Genomic DNA, 15544 nt, shown 5'->3' with positions numbered 1-15544 from the left:
AGCCCCACAGCTTTGGGACATAGCACCTGGAATGGTGTCTGGTGCCCGTCCCGAGACCTTAGGACAGGGCTGAATGAGAAGAGCTGCCAGGACCCAGAACCAAGAAGACAATATGGTGTAGACTAAGGTTGAAGGTTTGGTGTGAGTATGTGTGAGTGTGAGTGAGTGTGTGAGGTGTGAGTGTGTGGTGTGTGAGTGTGAGAGTGTGTAGTGTGAGTGCGAGTGTGTAGTGTGTGTGAGTGTGTGTGTGAGAGTGTGTGTGTGAGAGAGTGTGTGTGAATGTGTAGTGTGTGTGAGTGTGTGTGTGAGTGTGTGGGGTATGAGTGTGTGGTATGAGTGAGAGTGTGTGTGAGTGTTTGGGGTGTGAGTGTGTAGTGTGTGAGTGTGAGAGTGTGTGAGTGTGTAGTGTGTGTAGTGTGTGTGGTGTGTGTGAGAGTGTGTGTGTGAGTGTGTAGTGTGTATGAGTGTGTAGTGTGTGTGTAAGTGTGTAGTGTGTGAGTGTGTTGTGTGTGTTGCACACTATGCCCTGAGTTGGGCCTGCTCCTCCCCAAGCCAGCTTTGCTTTCCCCACCAGCTTTGCTCAGGCCCTGGGGAATTTTCTGGTTGTCTGGACCCACCTGAGTGACCCTGTCAGGGACATCCCTGGAGGAGCTGACACAGTCCAGGAAGCCCATGAAGACGAGACTCCACCAGAACTGCCTGGTCCTTGGGAGAGGTGACACTCGGTTGCTTTGGTCCATCATTGCCCCAAGAGAGTCACAGACTGGGGCAGAGCCAGCCCATCAGAGAAAGAAGGGGGAGAGGGCACAGCAGTCCCACACTTACCTTCAGCCCTGTGGAAGCAGCTCCCCACCAGTGTGGTGGGCATGCCTCAGCCACTGTTTCTCTGAAGACGCATGCCCTGGCAAGTCTAAAGACATCGCAGATCCCGTAAATTCTCCTCCTCCAGGTCCTTCTCCACATGCCCCACCCCCGCCTTGCCATCCTCAGCAACAACAGAGGCCCTTGGATTGTCACCAGCCTGGTGTGTGCTCTTGAAGGTGACTCCGCAAGCCCCACATAGGGCCTTAAGGAAGTTAAAAGGTCTCCTGGCTGTCCCCTGCCTTCCTAAAGCTCTTCTTTCAAGAGGGTTGCTTCCTCAAGAAACTCCTGCAGTGACCTCTTGTGGCTCCTTGCTCTTCAGAGAGGCTGCACTCCAGCAGCTCATCCGGGCGCCACAAGCTGAGAGAAGTACGGAGACAAGGCATGCTCACATACTCTCCAGGCCTCACTGAGTGTGACTGAGGGTTGACACTACTGAGCCCACAGTCGCAGAGAAGACCCACTGCCTGAAGCAATGAACAGCTTACCAGCAGTGTGGCAGTGGACTCTTAGGGACCAAGGGAGGAGGTGCACCCCTCAGGACCACCGGTAACAGTGGGCAGAGCCAGCGTGCAAACAGCAGGGTCCTGGGATGGTCCCCAAGCCCATCAGGGTCCCAGGGTGGTCCCCAGGCCCAATTCAGAACAAACCCAACTTGTTAACTGTTAAGTTTGTATCTGAAGGAAGTGCCACAGATTTCACAGGACTTCTGCCAGTGACGTTTGTGAAAACGCTCCCAAGTTAGACAGTCCACACGGCCCTTCCCGAGTCGCCCCTGCCCTGCACATCCTCTATGAAGTGACGATTCAGTCTTCCTCCCATTACGTGGAGCATCTCTGTGCTAGTTTTGCTGTTGCTGCGATAAAACACCATGTCCAAAGCAACTTGGGAAGGAGATTTAATCACCCACAGATTAAAATCCGTAATCAAAGGAGACCAGGGCACGAGCTCAAGCTAGGATCCTAACGGCAGAAACTGAAGTAAACACCATGCGGAAACTCTGCTTCCTGGTTTGCTTCCTATGGCTTGTTCAACCTGCCCAGGGTGGCCCTGCCCACACGTGCTGGGCGCTTCCACAGGTCAGTCTAAGAGGTACCTCTTCTCAGATGATGCCAGCTTGCGTCAAGGTGACAAAAGCCCACGCAACCCATCTGTTTCTTCCACACCCAGCCCAGTGATGAGCACACTGCGCTGGGTCCCCACAGCGTCTGTTGGTATACCAGTGAGATGTATAGCATTACAGATTTGCCTTACAAATGTGCCGCCGGGCAGTGTGGATCCCGTTTCCATCTGTAAAATGAGATGTTTGTACCAGCACCTAGCACAGCCGCTGAGACATAGCTGCATTCCCTGAGCTTCAGCATCTCTCAAAGGGAAGACACTCATCCTGGGTGCTGGCCAGGGCTCTCAGGACAGAGGAGTAAGCCATTGGAGGCCGATACACAGGAGGAGGCTGGTTAGGAGGGCCTGGTTAGGAAGGCAGAGGAGTCCCGTGACTGCGGTCCCTGGGCAAGCAGGAGGCTCAGGAAAGCAGAGTGCTCTGGTACCATCCCAACCTGAATGCTGCAGACCAGGGAGAGACACCAGTGCTGTGAGCTCTGGTCTAAGTTTTCACCCCTGAGAACCACAAGCTCTGATGAGCATGGGAAGATGATTGATGCTTCCTTCAAAGCACAGAGGCCAAGCTAGCCTGATGGACTCAGTGATGCCTATCCACACTGATGAGAATCAGTTCACGTGGGAACACTGTCACAAATTCACAGGGAAATGATATTTGACAAACTCTGTGGGCATCCCTTAGCCCAGTCAAACTGGCCATCTCACCCCTGGATCAGAAGCAGGACAAGAAGCATGGAACCTCTGCAATCTTGTGAGCTTGGCCTGTCAGCCCTCCTGAGCATCCCTTTCCTGGTCCCTAGGGGACAGACAGCGTGTGCTCCAGAAATGGCCTGCATCTCAAGTGACACATGTGTGATAGGCACAGACACAGCAGATGCTCAGCAAATCAAAATGAGCTGTGACAGTGGTGGCAGTGGGCACAGCCCCTCACACTGAGCCAAGAATGGCTCGGAGCTGTCAACACCAGTGCCACCACTGTCAAAGCTGGTCAAGTCACCACATCTGCTCACTGACACCACTCTGCTTCCTTGCAGAAATGCTCCGAGCCTCAGGAATGGCTGTCTTGTCCTCTGAGCACTGTGCTGCTCATGACAGAGCTGACAGTTACCAGTGCCACTCATATGTGAGCATTTGGGTTAATGAGACATTTAACATCTAGAAGACAAAACACTAGCCTCTTGACTTCATCTTCTAGCATAAAACATGCTACAGCTGGCTCCTCCATATGTCTATTCCTGCCCTTGTACATAAAAACAAAAAATCCCCATTTGTGATGGACAGATCCAGGCCCAAGAATCCCCAACCCATGTGTCGTGGAGCTGGGAAAAACTTTCTCAATATTCCCAAAGAACTGATGAAAATATTCACATCTCTTCAGGAAACCATGGGGAAGCTGTTTTGAAAAGCCAGGTACTTACCCAAAACATGCGATTAGAAGTGGGCAGCAGTAACTTTCCACAGAGCAGGGTCTGTTCAGGGGGAGGGAAAGGAAGTGGGGAGAGAGAGATCAAAAAAGAGACAGATGTAAGGTAGAGGGAGCGAGGGGGCAGAGGACAAGAGAAGCAGGGGTGTGAGTCGTGTGGTTAAGAGAAGCAGGGGTGTGAGTCGTGTGGTTAAACTCTGTACAGTGGTTTGGGGTGGTCTGGTAGCATTGAGGACCCGCAAACTGCTTGCTCCTCCGAGGAATGTGCCCACAGATGATGTAACAGATGAGTCCAGGAAGATGCTCGTCTCAGCACTGTTCTCACTGGAAAGAGACAAACAAGCCAGCCAACAAAACTGAAGGCTTAGAGGCCCCCAGTTGGGCAACCGAGAAACTGGTGCACTGCTCCAGTGAAAGCTGGAGTAAAAACGCAAGCACTAGGACCACCTGAGCTATGCGAGCACTCAGATGTGCAGCAGTGACGGAGAGCGAGGGCGTTGCTGAGGAAAGCAGACCGTGTGGCGAAGCCGAGCTCAGAAGCGGTGTCCTTTTGTGTAACTACAATCTTTCAGTGCTATTCATTAGTGGACAGTGGGAGGGGTTTACATCCCATCCCATGCCTGAAACATGTCTGGGTGTACCGTGCCTCAGACCTGTATGAAGGAGTCCTGTGCAAAATCTTCCTAGCTCAAGAAACTGCTTTGTTATTTTTTCCAGTCTTTGTATGTGTATATCTGTATGCATGTATATTACATGCCTGTGTGTGAGCAGGCACACGCTTGCTACAGTACATGCCACAGTGCATTTGTGTGAGGGCAGAGGACAATCTCAGGTGTTGGGTCTCATCTGTCTACCTGGTTTGATACAAGGTCTCTTGTTTGCTGCTACACTCACCAGGCTAGCTCATCCACACAGTCACAGGCTAGCTCATCCACGCAGTCACAGGCTAGCTCATCCATGCAGTCACAGGCTAGCTCATCCATGCAGTCACAGGCTAGCTCATCCATGCAGTCACAGGCTAGCTCATCCATGCAGTCACCAGGCTAGCTCATCCATGCAGTTACCAGGCTAGCTCATCCTGGGCTAGCTCATCCATAAGCTTCCAAGGATCCTGCTGTCTCAGCTTCCCAATCACTGCAGGAGTGTTGGGTTTAAAGGTGTGCGCTACCACATTTGACTTTCTGTGGTTCTGGGCACTTGGACTCAGGTCCTCACACGTATGTAGCATGTGCTATACTCGCTTGAGTCATTCCCCAGCCCTGTTCTTTTTAAAATTAGATCTTTGAGAATTTAACAACGTTTTGACAATATTCACCCTCCCCCCTCCTCCCAGACATACCCAACTGTATAACCTTCTCTTTTCTTTTTCCCACCCGTTGCATGTGTGGCCTTATCTCTCTGTGGTCCTTAGGGGACATAAACACACACAGTGAGACACGGAACCATGAAGAGGAGGATGGTGGCATGCATCAGAATCCTGACATCTGTGGGCAGATGTGGGGGAGAGTGGATGCTGGCGGCTGCTAAAGGCTCCCACGCACTCTGTAACGGTTTACTTAGAAATGAGAATGGAAACAACCATATCAAATTATTTAGAGTCTTCCAGAGATAGAAGTGGCACAGGCCATGCTTTCAGCGTCCTTAAAATGATCTCTGGTGATCCACAGCTCAGTGGGGTTAGGCTCCCAGGGTTCGGAACTCAAACAGAAATTACTGTTTCTGTGGAATCACCATGATGGTTGACTTGATAAGGAGAGGGTCCCATCTTATTCAAATTCATCTTAATTCTCTTCAATGTGGCTATGTCCAGATCACCTCTCTTAAAGCATAAATGGATGAGTTCTCGTTTTTTGTCTCCAAGCATGTGGTCATTTCTAGTGGACTTAATAGCTGTGAATAGCATGCCCAGCCTGTCAAACAGTGCAGGAGAATATACACATGAATACCACTATCTTGTTCATTCTCTCTCTCTCTCTCTCTCTCTCTCTCTCTCTCTCTCTCTCTCTCTCTCTCTCTGCTCTCGCTCTCGCTCTCGCTCTCGCTCTCGCTCTCATGCTTACAGGAGATCTTTCTTCTATATCTCAACCAGAAATTGACTGATTCCACAATTGGTCCGTGACTGTTCATCACAAAACAGCCAGTTAAAATGGGCCACTGTATGTTTAGCTACAGTTCTAGTAATTTGAATTTCCCACCAAGATGAGACTTCTCTCTCTTAAGCCAAGAAAGGCCAACTGTGTCTGTGACTAGCTTCTCTCACTCTAATTCCTTTACTTGCTCCATCTGTTAAGGCTCCACCTCCCAAGAAGGGGTTGGGAAGGTCAGTTTGCATAGACGCCTCCTATCTGCTACTGTTGTACCATGACTTTGACTCTTCCTCCTTTGGAGCCTCTAGAGTTCCTCTGCCATGCATCCTTGACTTGAGGGTGTGCACTCATTTGGGCAGTGCACCTGATACAGCCAGGGGTCGTGGAAAGATGTAGATAGCAGTATTCGTATTAGGAATTGTGAAGATTAAATTAATTTAGGCCTATTCATGAAGTATAGGTGAGTATAGCAAAGGCACAAGGGCCGACACAGCACCCCAGAGATACTAAAAACAACAAGGCAGGAGGTGTTGTCAGCCCGAGGCCCAGGGGCTACAAAGATTGAGCAGTAACTGGAACATAAAGACGGGAGGCGGGGATATGCATAGAGACCTCAGCGTCTATCCCAGCGGAAGCTTGAATGTGACAGTTGAGTCTTGACCCTGCATAGACATCTCCTCCTTGGCTGTCTTGACTTCTGTCTTCTCCCTCCCTGCAGTCGCCTACTAATGACCACCATTGCCTGATCCTCGGCAGGATACCAGGCTAAGGAATCCACCTTTATACGGCCAGTTCCCCAGGGTGGAAGGGAGGGGCACAAGGGGTGAGTTGGAGAAGTGGATGGAAGAGAAACAGCTGTGGACAGCGGTGCTCTACTCCTTTACTTCTCCTGGGGTCCCTTACCCCAGGGAGCCTTGTTGAAAATGACCTTGGTCTTGTGGAGTGTGCTTGAAGATCTTGGGGTGTGCTGGAACCAGCTCACATAAGTTCATTGGCTCCCAATCTGTACATCTCTTCCCAGCTCCAGATTCAGAAACAGCATGTGTGTCTTGAAATCACCCGTGACTCGAGTGCTCACTTGTCACTCAGGCACACTTGGACATGGGGTTCCCACCAAGCTTCCTACTCGTCTCTTCCAAGCCCCACTTGCTGGGGAAGAGCGCGCAACTCCATACACAGTTCCCTCCATTAAAAGGGAGAGGTGGACTGGAGGAAAATGTCTGGTTGTTGTTGTTTGGCTTTTTGAGACAGGGTTTCTCTGTGCAGCAACCCTGACTGTCCTGGAACTTGCTTTGTAGACCAGGCTGGCCTTGAACTCACAAAGATCCACCTGCCTCTGCCTCCTGAGTGCTGGGATTAAAGGTGTGCTCCACCACTACCTGGCTTGGAAAATGCCTAGTTCTTTATTTTCAAAGTTTCTCCCCAGGGCATCGGCTCTGACCCTTGTCCGAGGTTGCATGGGAGTCTGGGCTGTTTGGCCAACCCTTGCCCTCTTGATGATGTACCAGCTCTGCAGTGTGGTCTACCTTGGAGCTCGTCGGTGGCTCCAGTGTGTGATAAGTGATTGCCGAATAAACCAAAGTAACAACGGATAGCTTCGTTAAGAGTCCCCAGCTCAAGTCCTAAAATCCATTAAACTTCCTGGCAAAGCCAGTCAAGGGATTGGCCAATGCCAGTGCCATTCATATCTTCATAAGAGAGAAGGCCTGAATCACTCTCTGGCATAGGCAACTACACTGCCCAAAGACCTGCAATTCCTGCCAACATGGCAGCCATGCTGGCTGGGTCCAGCTGGGAAAGACGTAACAGGTTCTCAGGATGTCCAGTTCTTACTTATTTCTTCCCAGGAAGCCACTCTGACACACCCATATGGTAACTATGGTTCATGAATCTGAAAGGGCGGGAGAGAGTGTTTTTAAAATTTATTTTTATTATTTTTAATTATGTGCATGCATGTGTCTCCGTGTGAGGGTATGCGTACCTGCGTGCAGTGTCCAAGGAGGCCAGCAGGGGGTGTCTAGAGTTAGAGGCACTTTGAGCTCAGAACTGAATCAGGTCATTTGAGAGAGCAGTGTGTGCACCTGGAGGGGGATTAGAAGATACACAGGGGATTAGAAGGATCGTGGAGACATGACGGATGTGGACAGAGGGTCATGGGTAGATTAGAGAACTGTGGAAAGATGTGAGTATAAAGGTCTGTGAACAGATGTGAGTGGGAGGGATCTCCTGGTTGGGCAGGGAGGACCATGAAGCCAAGCTCAAACAATTATGAAGAATGCCCTTCCTGAGTATGGAGCATTCCAGGGTCTCTCTCTTGAGCTGATTCAGTACTCTGCCCCTCTCTGTGGCCCACCAACTCAGCGACATGATGAGGAACAGAAGGGTACCACCCCAGGCACCAGCAGCCCAGGGTAAGAGAGGAAAATTGTTCACACAGGTAAAGACTAGGAGGGGCTGTCTGGCTGTGATATTTTCTTCCCAAGACAGACAATTGTGCTTGCATTAAAGTGTCACCTTTCTCCTCTCAAAGACCATCTGTTCTCCTGAGGGATGACAGGCAGTGTGTGCAGGGGATATGGGGCAAGGATGGGGGTATCCCAGGAACTGCCAGGCATGTGTCCACAGACCTCTCCATCACGGCTGCAGTCCAGGCATGCCCTGTGCAGCCAAGGGACTCCACAAAGCCAATACCAGGATGGATAATGGCACCGAGTATGATGAGTCCAGTTGACAGTAAATGTGAGCCATTACACAGGAAATGGCCTGACTGGGCAGCCAGATACTTGCTGACCGCTGGTGACTGAGCCACACTGCACCATCAATCTCCATAAGAGCAGACAACAACAGAGCCCACTGCCTCCTCCTGTGCTGAGCCCTGACCAGGTGACCACTATGTCAGACCCCACAGCCTCTGCTCTACGGAAGCCCAGAGGGTCCCTCTCAGCTTCACAACGTGGTTGGAATCGTCGGTGTTGCCTGTGTGGGTGCCTCTAGTATGGTCAAGGAGATGGACAGGTTGCTCTCAGGAGCGGCCTGAGAGGGGAAGTTGCACATGCCCAGTGGGAGCTCAGCACACACAGGCTGCTGCTCTTCAGTTAGTAAAGGGTGGTCTTCACAAGCCGGTACCTGGGAAGAGACAAAGCCTTCATTTTGGCCCTGCTGCAGATCTGAGCCTTTCATGGGAAAAGGCACCGCCCTCACCCACTTGGAGTGAGTCTAAACGAACTTCCACGAGCCTCCTGTGGCTCCCTTATTCCCAGAATTGCTTACAGCCCCAGCTTGGAGACTAGCCAGAGACAGAGATGGGTTCAGGCCCAGCGCTGCTGATCAGCATCGTCCCCCAAGGAGACCACGCCCCTCCTCAAGGCTGAGTCCCATCTAGAACAGGAGCAGACGTCATGAGATGACACCTGTGAGGGGCAGGCGCAGCCACAGGCGGAGAGCGTTACACAGATTCTGCCAAGCGCCTAACGAAGGCCACGTCAGGCGGCTCTGACCTCATGGAGCGTGCGTTTTCATTGCTGCGAAACCCTGAGCGCCCGTCCCCTCATCACAGTGGCCCTCGGTGTCTGCAGGGCTAGCCAGGGTGGCCGTGAGGACATCCTGCCTCCCACACACACCTCCGAAACTCCTGTGCAGGCGCCAGCAGTGGAAAGGGCCCAAAGCCTTAGCCGGCTCCTTAACAAGGGGTGGCGTGGGGATCTCCAGGGGGCATGCTGACAAATCCAAACCCAGCAGGTCTGGATCGGGGCCCAGCTGCTGCTGTGCTGACAAGCCCCGTAAGTGATTTCAATGAGCACCCCAGTCGAGAGCCCCCGAAGCAGAGAAATAAGACTTTGTACAGTCCAGGCATCAGATAACTGTGTAGTGTGGGGAGTCGTGGAGAAGTGGGGAGCGGCTGGAGACCTCCCGAGCAGAACCAGCTCAGGCAGAAGGGCCCATATCTTGGCTGGCATCCCAGCAATGGAGGATTGAGTTCCCCCGCCCTCTAGCTTCCTGGTTTGCTAGGTAGGGCTTCTTCCCTGTGTGACACCCAGATAGAAGCCACCAGGGGAAAGCTGAATCCTTTCTTCTTGGTGTTTCTGTGTTGCTTTGGAGCCGTCTGCTCATTATTGTGACCTCACAGGTCACTCGGGGCTAACCCCTCCTGTGCTGCTGTCCCAGCCAGGATCCCGTCTTTGAAAGAAAGGCTCCCCCTGCACCCCTGTCAGGTGACTGGGGTTCTGTCCATGGCCAGGGGCCCAATGAGAGCAGAGACCTACAGGCCCAGGTGCCCTCTGTCCTGCTGTCTGTCCTTGCTCAGGTCTTCTCTCGCCTCCATTTGACTTCTTGGCCCAGGCTTCTCCTCACAGGGCTGGCTCCTGGCTCCCGGTGGCTCACAATGCTGTCCACAAAACAGACATCGCCTTTGGCCTCAAGCCCATCCAGGACAATGGGGGTAACTTGTGTCTCGGGGATGCTGCGCCTTCATCCTGGCTGCCCGAGGTCACGAGTCCCAGCCCTCTTTCCCAGACCTTTTCAACAAGTTTGGAGAATCCTGGCACCACCCCGCTTAGCAGCTCTCCACTGCAGAAGGACCGTCTCAGAGCAGCTGGAAGCAAGCTCAAGCCACCCCTCCCGCTGTGCTCCACTCAGCTCCCATGCGTCTCAATGCCATGGCCTGTGGTGTGGGGCCAGCCACACTCTGCCTCAGTTTCCGGTTGTTCTTTGCCTCATGCGCTGGCTGCTCTAGGCGCACGGGCCTGCTCGTTGATCCTCATAGGCACTAAGAAGGCCCGTGCCCTGAGTCCTTCACGTGCTTCTCAGTCCCCTAACTTATCCAGCTCTCTGCCCCGTCGCCCCTCCTCCAAGAGTCACCCTCCTTGTCACTCCAGGCACTTTGTATTTTGTCCAGCGCTGTCCTCCAGCCTTCTGTACTATGCTGAAGACCTAACGTCGTTGCTGTTGACGGAGGTTCATCTTCATCACTAGAACTAACCCTTCTGGAATAGGGCGGGCTGTAGTCAACACTAGAGAACATTTCTTAGGGCTAGTGAGAGGACTCAGTAGGTAAAGGCACTGACAAGCTCAGAGAAGCAACAAAGTTGTCCTCTGACCTTCACATGCACCATGGCAGGTGCACACACACACACACACACACACACACAGTCACTCACACTCTCACACATTCTCACACTCACACTTTCACACACACTCACACACTCTCACACTCTCACATACTCACACACACACAGACACACATTCTCACACACATATACACTCACACACTCTCACCTACTCACACACACTCACACACTCTCACGCACACACTCTCACACACACTCACACTTACACTCACACACACTTATTAAGCAAGTGAAGGAGGGACTGAGCTGCAGGTAGCCCCGTGGCATTGCACACTTCCCCTAGCCATGCCGATCCTTGGTCCACTCGGCAGAACAGTAGAACCCGCTGTGGTGGCGATGATGGAGGCACACATTGACCTGAACTCAAGGCTGCACCAGCACTAGCCGACATTAGCCTTCTATTCTTGAGTCAGACACATTCAGAATGGTCCCCTGCACCTGTGGCTCCTGGACATCACAGACACGGGCAGTGCAGCCACAGAAACCACCATGCACCATGGAGTGAGGCAGGGCCATGAGTGCCTGGTGGGACTGAGCCCCTCACCTCCCTCCTCACGCTCACAGCCCTTGATGCTGCCTGCCACACAACGCCAGAGCCCTTCCTTCATCCACCTGCAGCCTCTCTGCCGGTGCCTGGACCCCAGCCATCGCTCCGGAGCAGGCTGTCTCTGTATCCCTCGTGTGCCCTTGGTTTGCCCTTGGTCAAAGGTGTAAAAAGGAAGATGAGGCAGAGTTCTGTGTCATTGAGCCACAAGACAGATGGGTCCCGAACTCCTAGGTTAGGAAGTGTCCTGACCACTTAAACGCTCACTGTCCCTGGTGCTAATACACCACCTTCCGTGTTTCTCATCTGCCATTATTCAAGGACAGGGCCGTCAAATAAACGGGGAATCCAGTGTGTCCTGTACACAGCCTCTAACAAGGCTCCAGGGAAAGATGCAGGAAACAGGAAGGCCCCACCGCTAAAGCGCCCTATGCCTGTGACTTGGAGGTCATGGAGGATCACGGGTAACAAAGACCAGCATTCGGGCTCGTGAGGCTGATAAAATGTTCCTACAGGATGACAGTGTCATCTTCAGCTGGCATGACAGAAGATGCCTGCTCACCTAGCACAAGGAAGGAAGGGTAATTGGTTCCGCGAAGATGAAAGACACACTAGTAACCATTAGCATATGTGACCATGTGTCGTCAGTCGGGCAGGGAGGAGGGAAAGAAGAGCGTAGCCCCCGGCAGATGGGGGCTGTCTGCAGGGCAGTGCCGCGCTGCGTCAGGGTCCACTGGGACCACTTATGGAAGGCGTGGAGGCTTAGCAGAGGCTCACACAGGCCGTGACGGAGAGAGCGGGCATCTGCCTCCTTCACACCCCAGCTTTGCCCTTCCTAGCTGCCATTCTCATCTGTGTTGTTCACGGACCCCCCAGATGTGAAGTCTAACTGCAGGGAGTTGCTAGTGCCTTCCAAGCATGGTTCCACTAAGGGCATGGTGGTGCACGGAGGACCACGTGCCTAGTGAACTTGGCAGGACATTTCAGAGAGAGGACTTCAAAAAATGTCCAGCGTTAGTAACCCACCTGCTGCAGAAATAGACTGGATTACTTGGGGTTTCTGGAGGGTAGTTCTGTCCGAACCAGGGTGTCCGTTAGCCCCAGCTGGCTTGAATCTCAATATGCAACCTGGGGTGGCCTCAAGCTTTTAACCTTTCTGCCTCAGTCTCTAAATGATGGGATTAGGGAGACATGCCACCACGTCCAACTGAGAACACACTGTGTGCGCGTGCATGCGTGCGTGCGCGCGTGTGTGCATGTGTGTATGTGTGTGTCATTTGTGTGTGTACGAATGTGGGCAGGTGCATGCACAGCACCACATGGAGGTGGAGGCTGGGGTCGAACTTGCCTTTGAGGCAGGGTCCCTCTCGTCGCTCGCTGCTGTGGCTGGACACGAGCTTCCATCCGGCCCCAGGACGCACACCACACACCAGCCTCACGTGCCTCTGAGGATTCAGGTCCTCTGCTTTCGGGCCAAGTGTTTTATACAGACTCATGTCACCTCCGTTGACGGATTAGCCTGAAAACCTCGGTCTCATATGGAGACGGAGAACAAGAGCTGAGGTTCTGATCCCGGCAGACAGCCCGTGCAGGCACAGGAAGGGGGTCAGAGCCGTGCCCTCTTCTTGGCCTAGAAAGGGCCCTTTCCCTAGTGCAGAAATGCGGGTTGCCTCTTCCCTATGGACCCCAGAGGACAAGAGTGCAGGGGAGAGGAGGGGAGGTGGACTAATCCCCTGCAGCAGCTGAACACAGAGGAGGGAGGTTTGAAGCCAAGCTCAGGCTGCCACCCAGAGGCTCCTGAAGGAACTCCCAGGACCCCTTCCTCTCTGGATGTCCTTGAACTGTTACTGGCCACCTCACATTTTTCTTCTGCCTTCCTTCCTTGCTGTAACCCACTGTCATCTTTGTTCTCCAGGAATCTCAGAGAACACAGCCACACCCTCCATGCCTGACCCCCAGGAAGAGAAACTGCGCTCACAGCTGGAGGAGGAGAAGACTAGGTAAGCTGACGGCTGTCTCTTGCTTGTTTGTTGTCACATGCATTCTGACCCCAGCCCTTACCCCCAGGTCTACCTGGAGCCCCCCCCAGGGCCTCCATCTTCCCCTTAGGAAATGGGTCCAGCCTGGAACCTCAAACAGCAGGAGAGGTGAGGAGTCGCTTCAGCAAGGCCTGGGAGGGGAGGCTGCTGGATGGGGAGGCACCTTGTCCACATGGTTCTCATCCTGTGGGTTGTGACACATATCAGGTATCGTGCATACCAGAGATTTACTTTATGACAGTAGCAAAATTACAGTTCTGACATCGCAACAAGGTAATTTTATGGTTGGGGTCACCACAGCATGAGGTCACAGCATGAGGGTCACAGCGTTAGGCAGGTTGAGAACCACTGCTCTGAAAGAACTGTGGTGTGCCTCACTCCACAGCCCACAGCGTCATCAAAGCTTATCCCGGGGCCCAAAGTGACTTTACTTACAGTGTGACGAGATGCAGGCTTCACTGGCCAGGCCCATTCATTCCTTTCTCCTCTGTGCCGTGGCTGGGACTTGGAAGTCTAGAACAAGTCACCTTCCTGCCTCAAGCTGCTGATGGCATCACTGCAGCCATTCCCAACACAAGCACGCACGCACACACAGAGGCATTTATGTACACGCACATGCAGGTACACACACATGCATGTACAGGCACATGCACACATGCATACACGCAGGCACACACATGCATACACGCAGGCACACACACACACTCACCTGAGCAATGCCAGCACCCAGCGCTGCACCCCCTCACAGTGTCCCAGCAAAGGCTACGTGTGACCCACACCTGTGTGCTGTCATCCACACTGGCATTCCCTCAGTTGTCCATCTGTCCTCATGTATTAGTGCTTCTCTTGTTGCCATGAAAAGCAACTGCAAACACAGCTCACGGGAGGAGTTGTTTCTACTCCCTGTCTAAGGGTGCCGTCCATCATGGCAGGGAAGGCACGGGCAGGAACACCAGGCTGCTGGTTTCACGGAGATGGATGCTGGTGCTCAGCTTGCCCAATCTTTTTATTCCATCCAGACTTCAAGTCCACGTGGTGGATATCTGCCCTGCCCAGTGAAAGCTCTCTGGCGACGCCCTCGTAGGCACCGGCAGAGGTGTGTCTCCTAGGTGACTCAGAATCTAGCCTCGCTGACAGTGAGGGTCAACTTCACACTTGTCCTGAGTACATGCCCAGTGAAAGGGAGTTCTCATTCTTGCAGAAGATCCCCAAGTGCCTACTGACAAAAAAATGACCCGCTTTGTTCTCTCTGATGGGCTCAATACCTGGTGCCATGTTCTAGCCTTGGCAGACGCCTTTGGCCCCACTTCTGAGCACCAGGGCAGTTCTGGCAGGCCTCTGAGGCCTGTTTCACTTACAGCGTCCTCCTGTGCGGGTGACTTCAGGGCATCAGCACACTGCAGCTGCTCTCCCTCTGTAGGTACAAAACCACGTTCCTGCGCCTGAAGGCCCTCAAGGTGGAGATCGAACACCTGCAGCTGCTCATGGACAAAGCCAAAGTGAAGCTGCAGAAGGAGTTCCAAGTCTGGTGGGCCGAGGAGGCTAGCAACCTGCAGGTAGGCACGCTGCAGAGCATCCGGATGCGAGGGCTCCAAACAGCAGGCCTGTGTGCGCTGTGCCTGGCTCAAAAAACCAGTGTGCGCTGCGCCTGGCTCAAAAAACCAGTGCTCACCCGAGTGCCAGGAACACACGGCAGTGCTCACCCGAGTGCCAGGAACACACGGCAGTGCTCACCCGAGTGACAGGAACACACGTCAGGAGTTCAGCGCCTCCTGCTCCAGAGCCTCGGACAGCCTGACCATGGGAGACGACTCCAAAACCGCGGCTGTGTCTCCGTTGCTTCATCTGAGATACTGTGGAGATGGCATTCGGCGTTGTTCTCCCTTTCTTCCTTCCCTTCCCTACTCGTTTGTTCTTCCTCTTTGAGGCGGTGTCTCTCTATGTAGACCAGGCTAGCCTTGAACTCAGACATCTTCCTTCTTCTGCCTCCTGAGTGCTGGAAGCAATGGCATATGCCACTATACCTGCCTATTATTTCTCTTACTACAGAGCCATACACACCTGCATATTGGTTCTAGAAATTTTAGAAAAACACAAAGAGAAAAGTAGAGATCACTTTTATTTCATCACGTAGGGAGAGCCAGTATTAACAGGCTGGCTTATGACAGCTTGCATTCTTTTTCCCCCTGATATACACCATGAATGGGGTTTTCATCATTTTGATGGAGCAGGGGTGTGTGCGTGCGCGGGACGTGGCGGGGATTTGTTGCTTTAGGGTTTGTGGTACCAGGACTGAAGCCCAGAATCTCAGGCATGCTGGCCAAGTATCTACCATTGAGATACAT

At 52.9% G+C, this 15544-nt stretch overlaps 1 protein-coding gene across 1 annotated transcript in view; it reads left to right on the top strand.

The window, feature by feature from the left end:
- Kif6 (kinesin family member 6) overlaps positions 1-15544 on the top strand; it is a 290945-nt gene that overhangs the window by 258574 nt on the left and 16827 nt on the right. Inside the window, exons 17-18 of the mRNA XM_040729501.1 lie at positions 13076-13160; positions 14620-14755. Of these exons, the coding sequence (XP_040585435.1) occupies positions 13076-13160; positions 14620-14755 (221 nt within the window). The remainder of the gene's footprint in view (positions 1-13075; positions 13161-14619; positions 14756-15544) is intronic.

The sequence above is a fragment of the Mesocricetus auratus genome, unplaced genomic scaffold (assembly GCF_017639785.1).
Source record: "Mesocricetus auratus isolate SY011 unplaced genomic scaffold, BCM_Maur_2.0 Super-Scaffold_100021, whole genome shotgun sequence".
Classification (NCBI taxonomy): domain Eukaryota; kingdom Metazoa; phylum Chordata; class Mammalia; order Rodentia; family Cricetidae; genus Mesocricetus; species Mesocricetus auratus.
The sequence above is the reverse complement of the archived record's forward strand: the minus strand, read 5'-3'. Positions and strand labels throughout refer to the sequence as shown.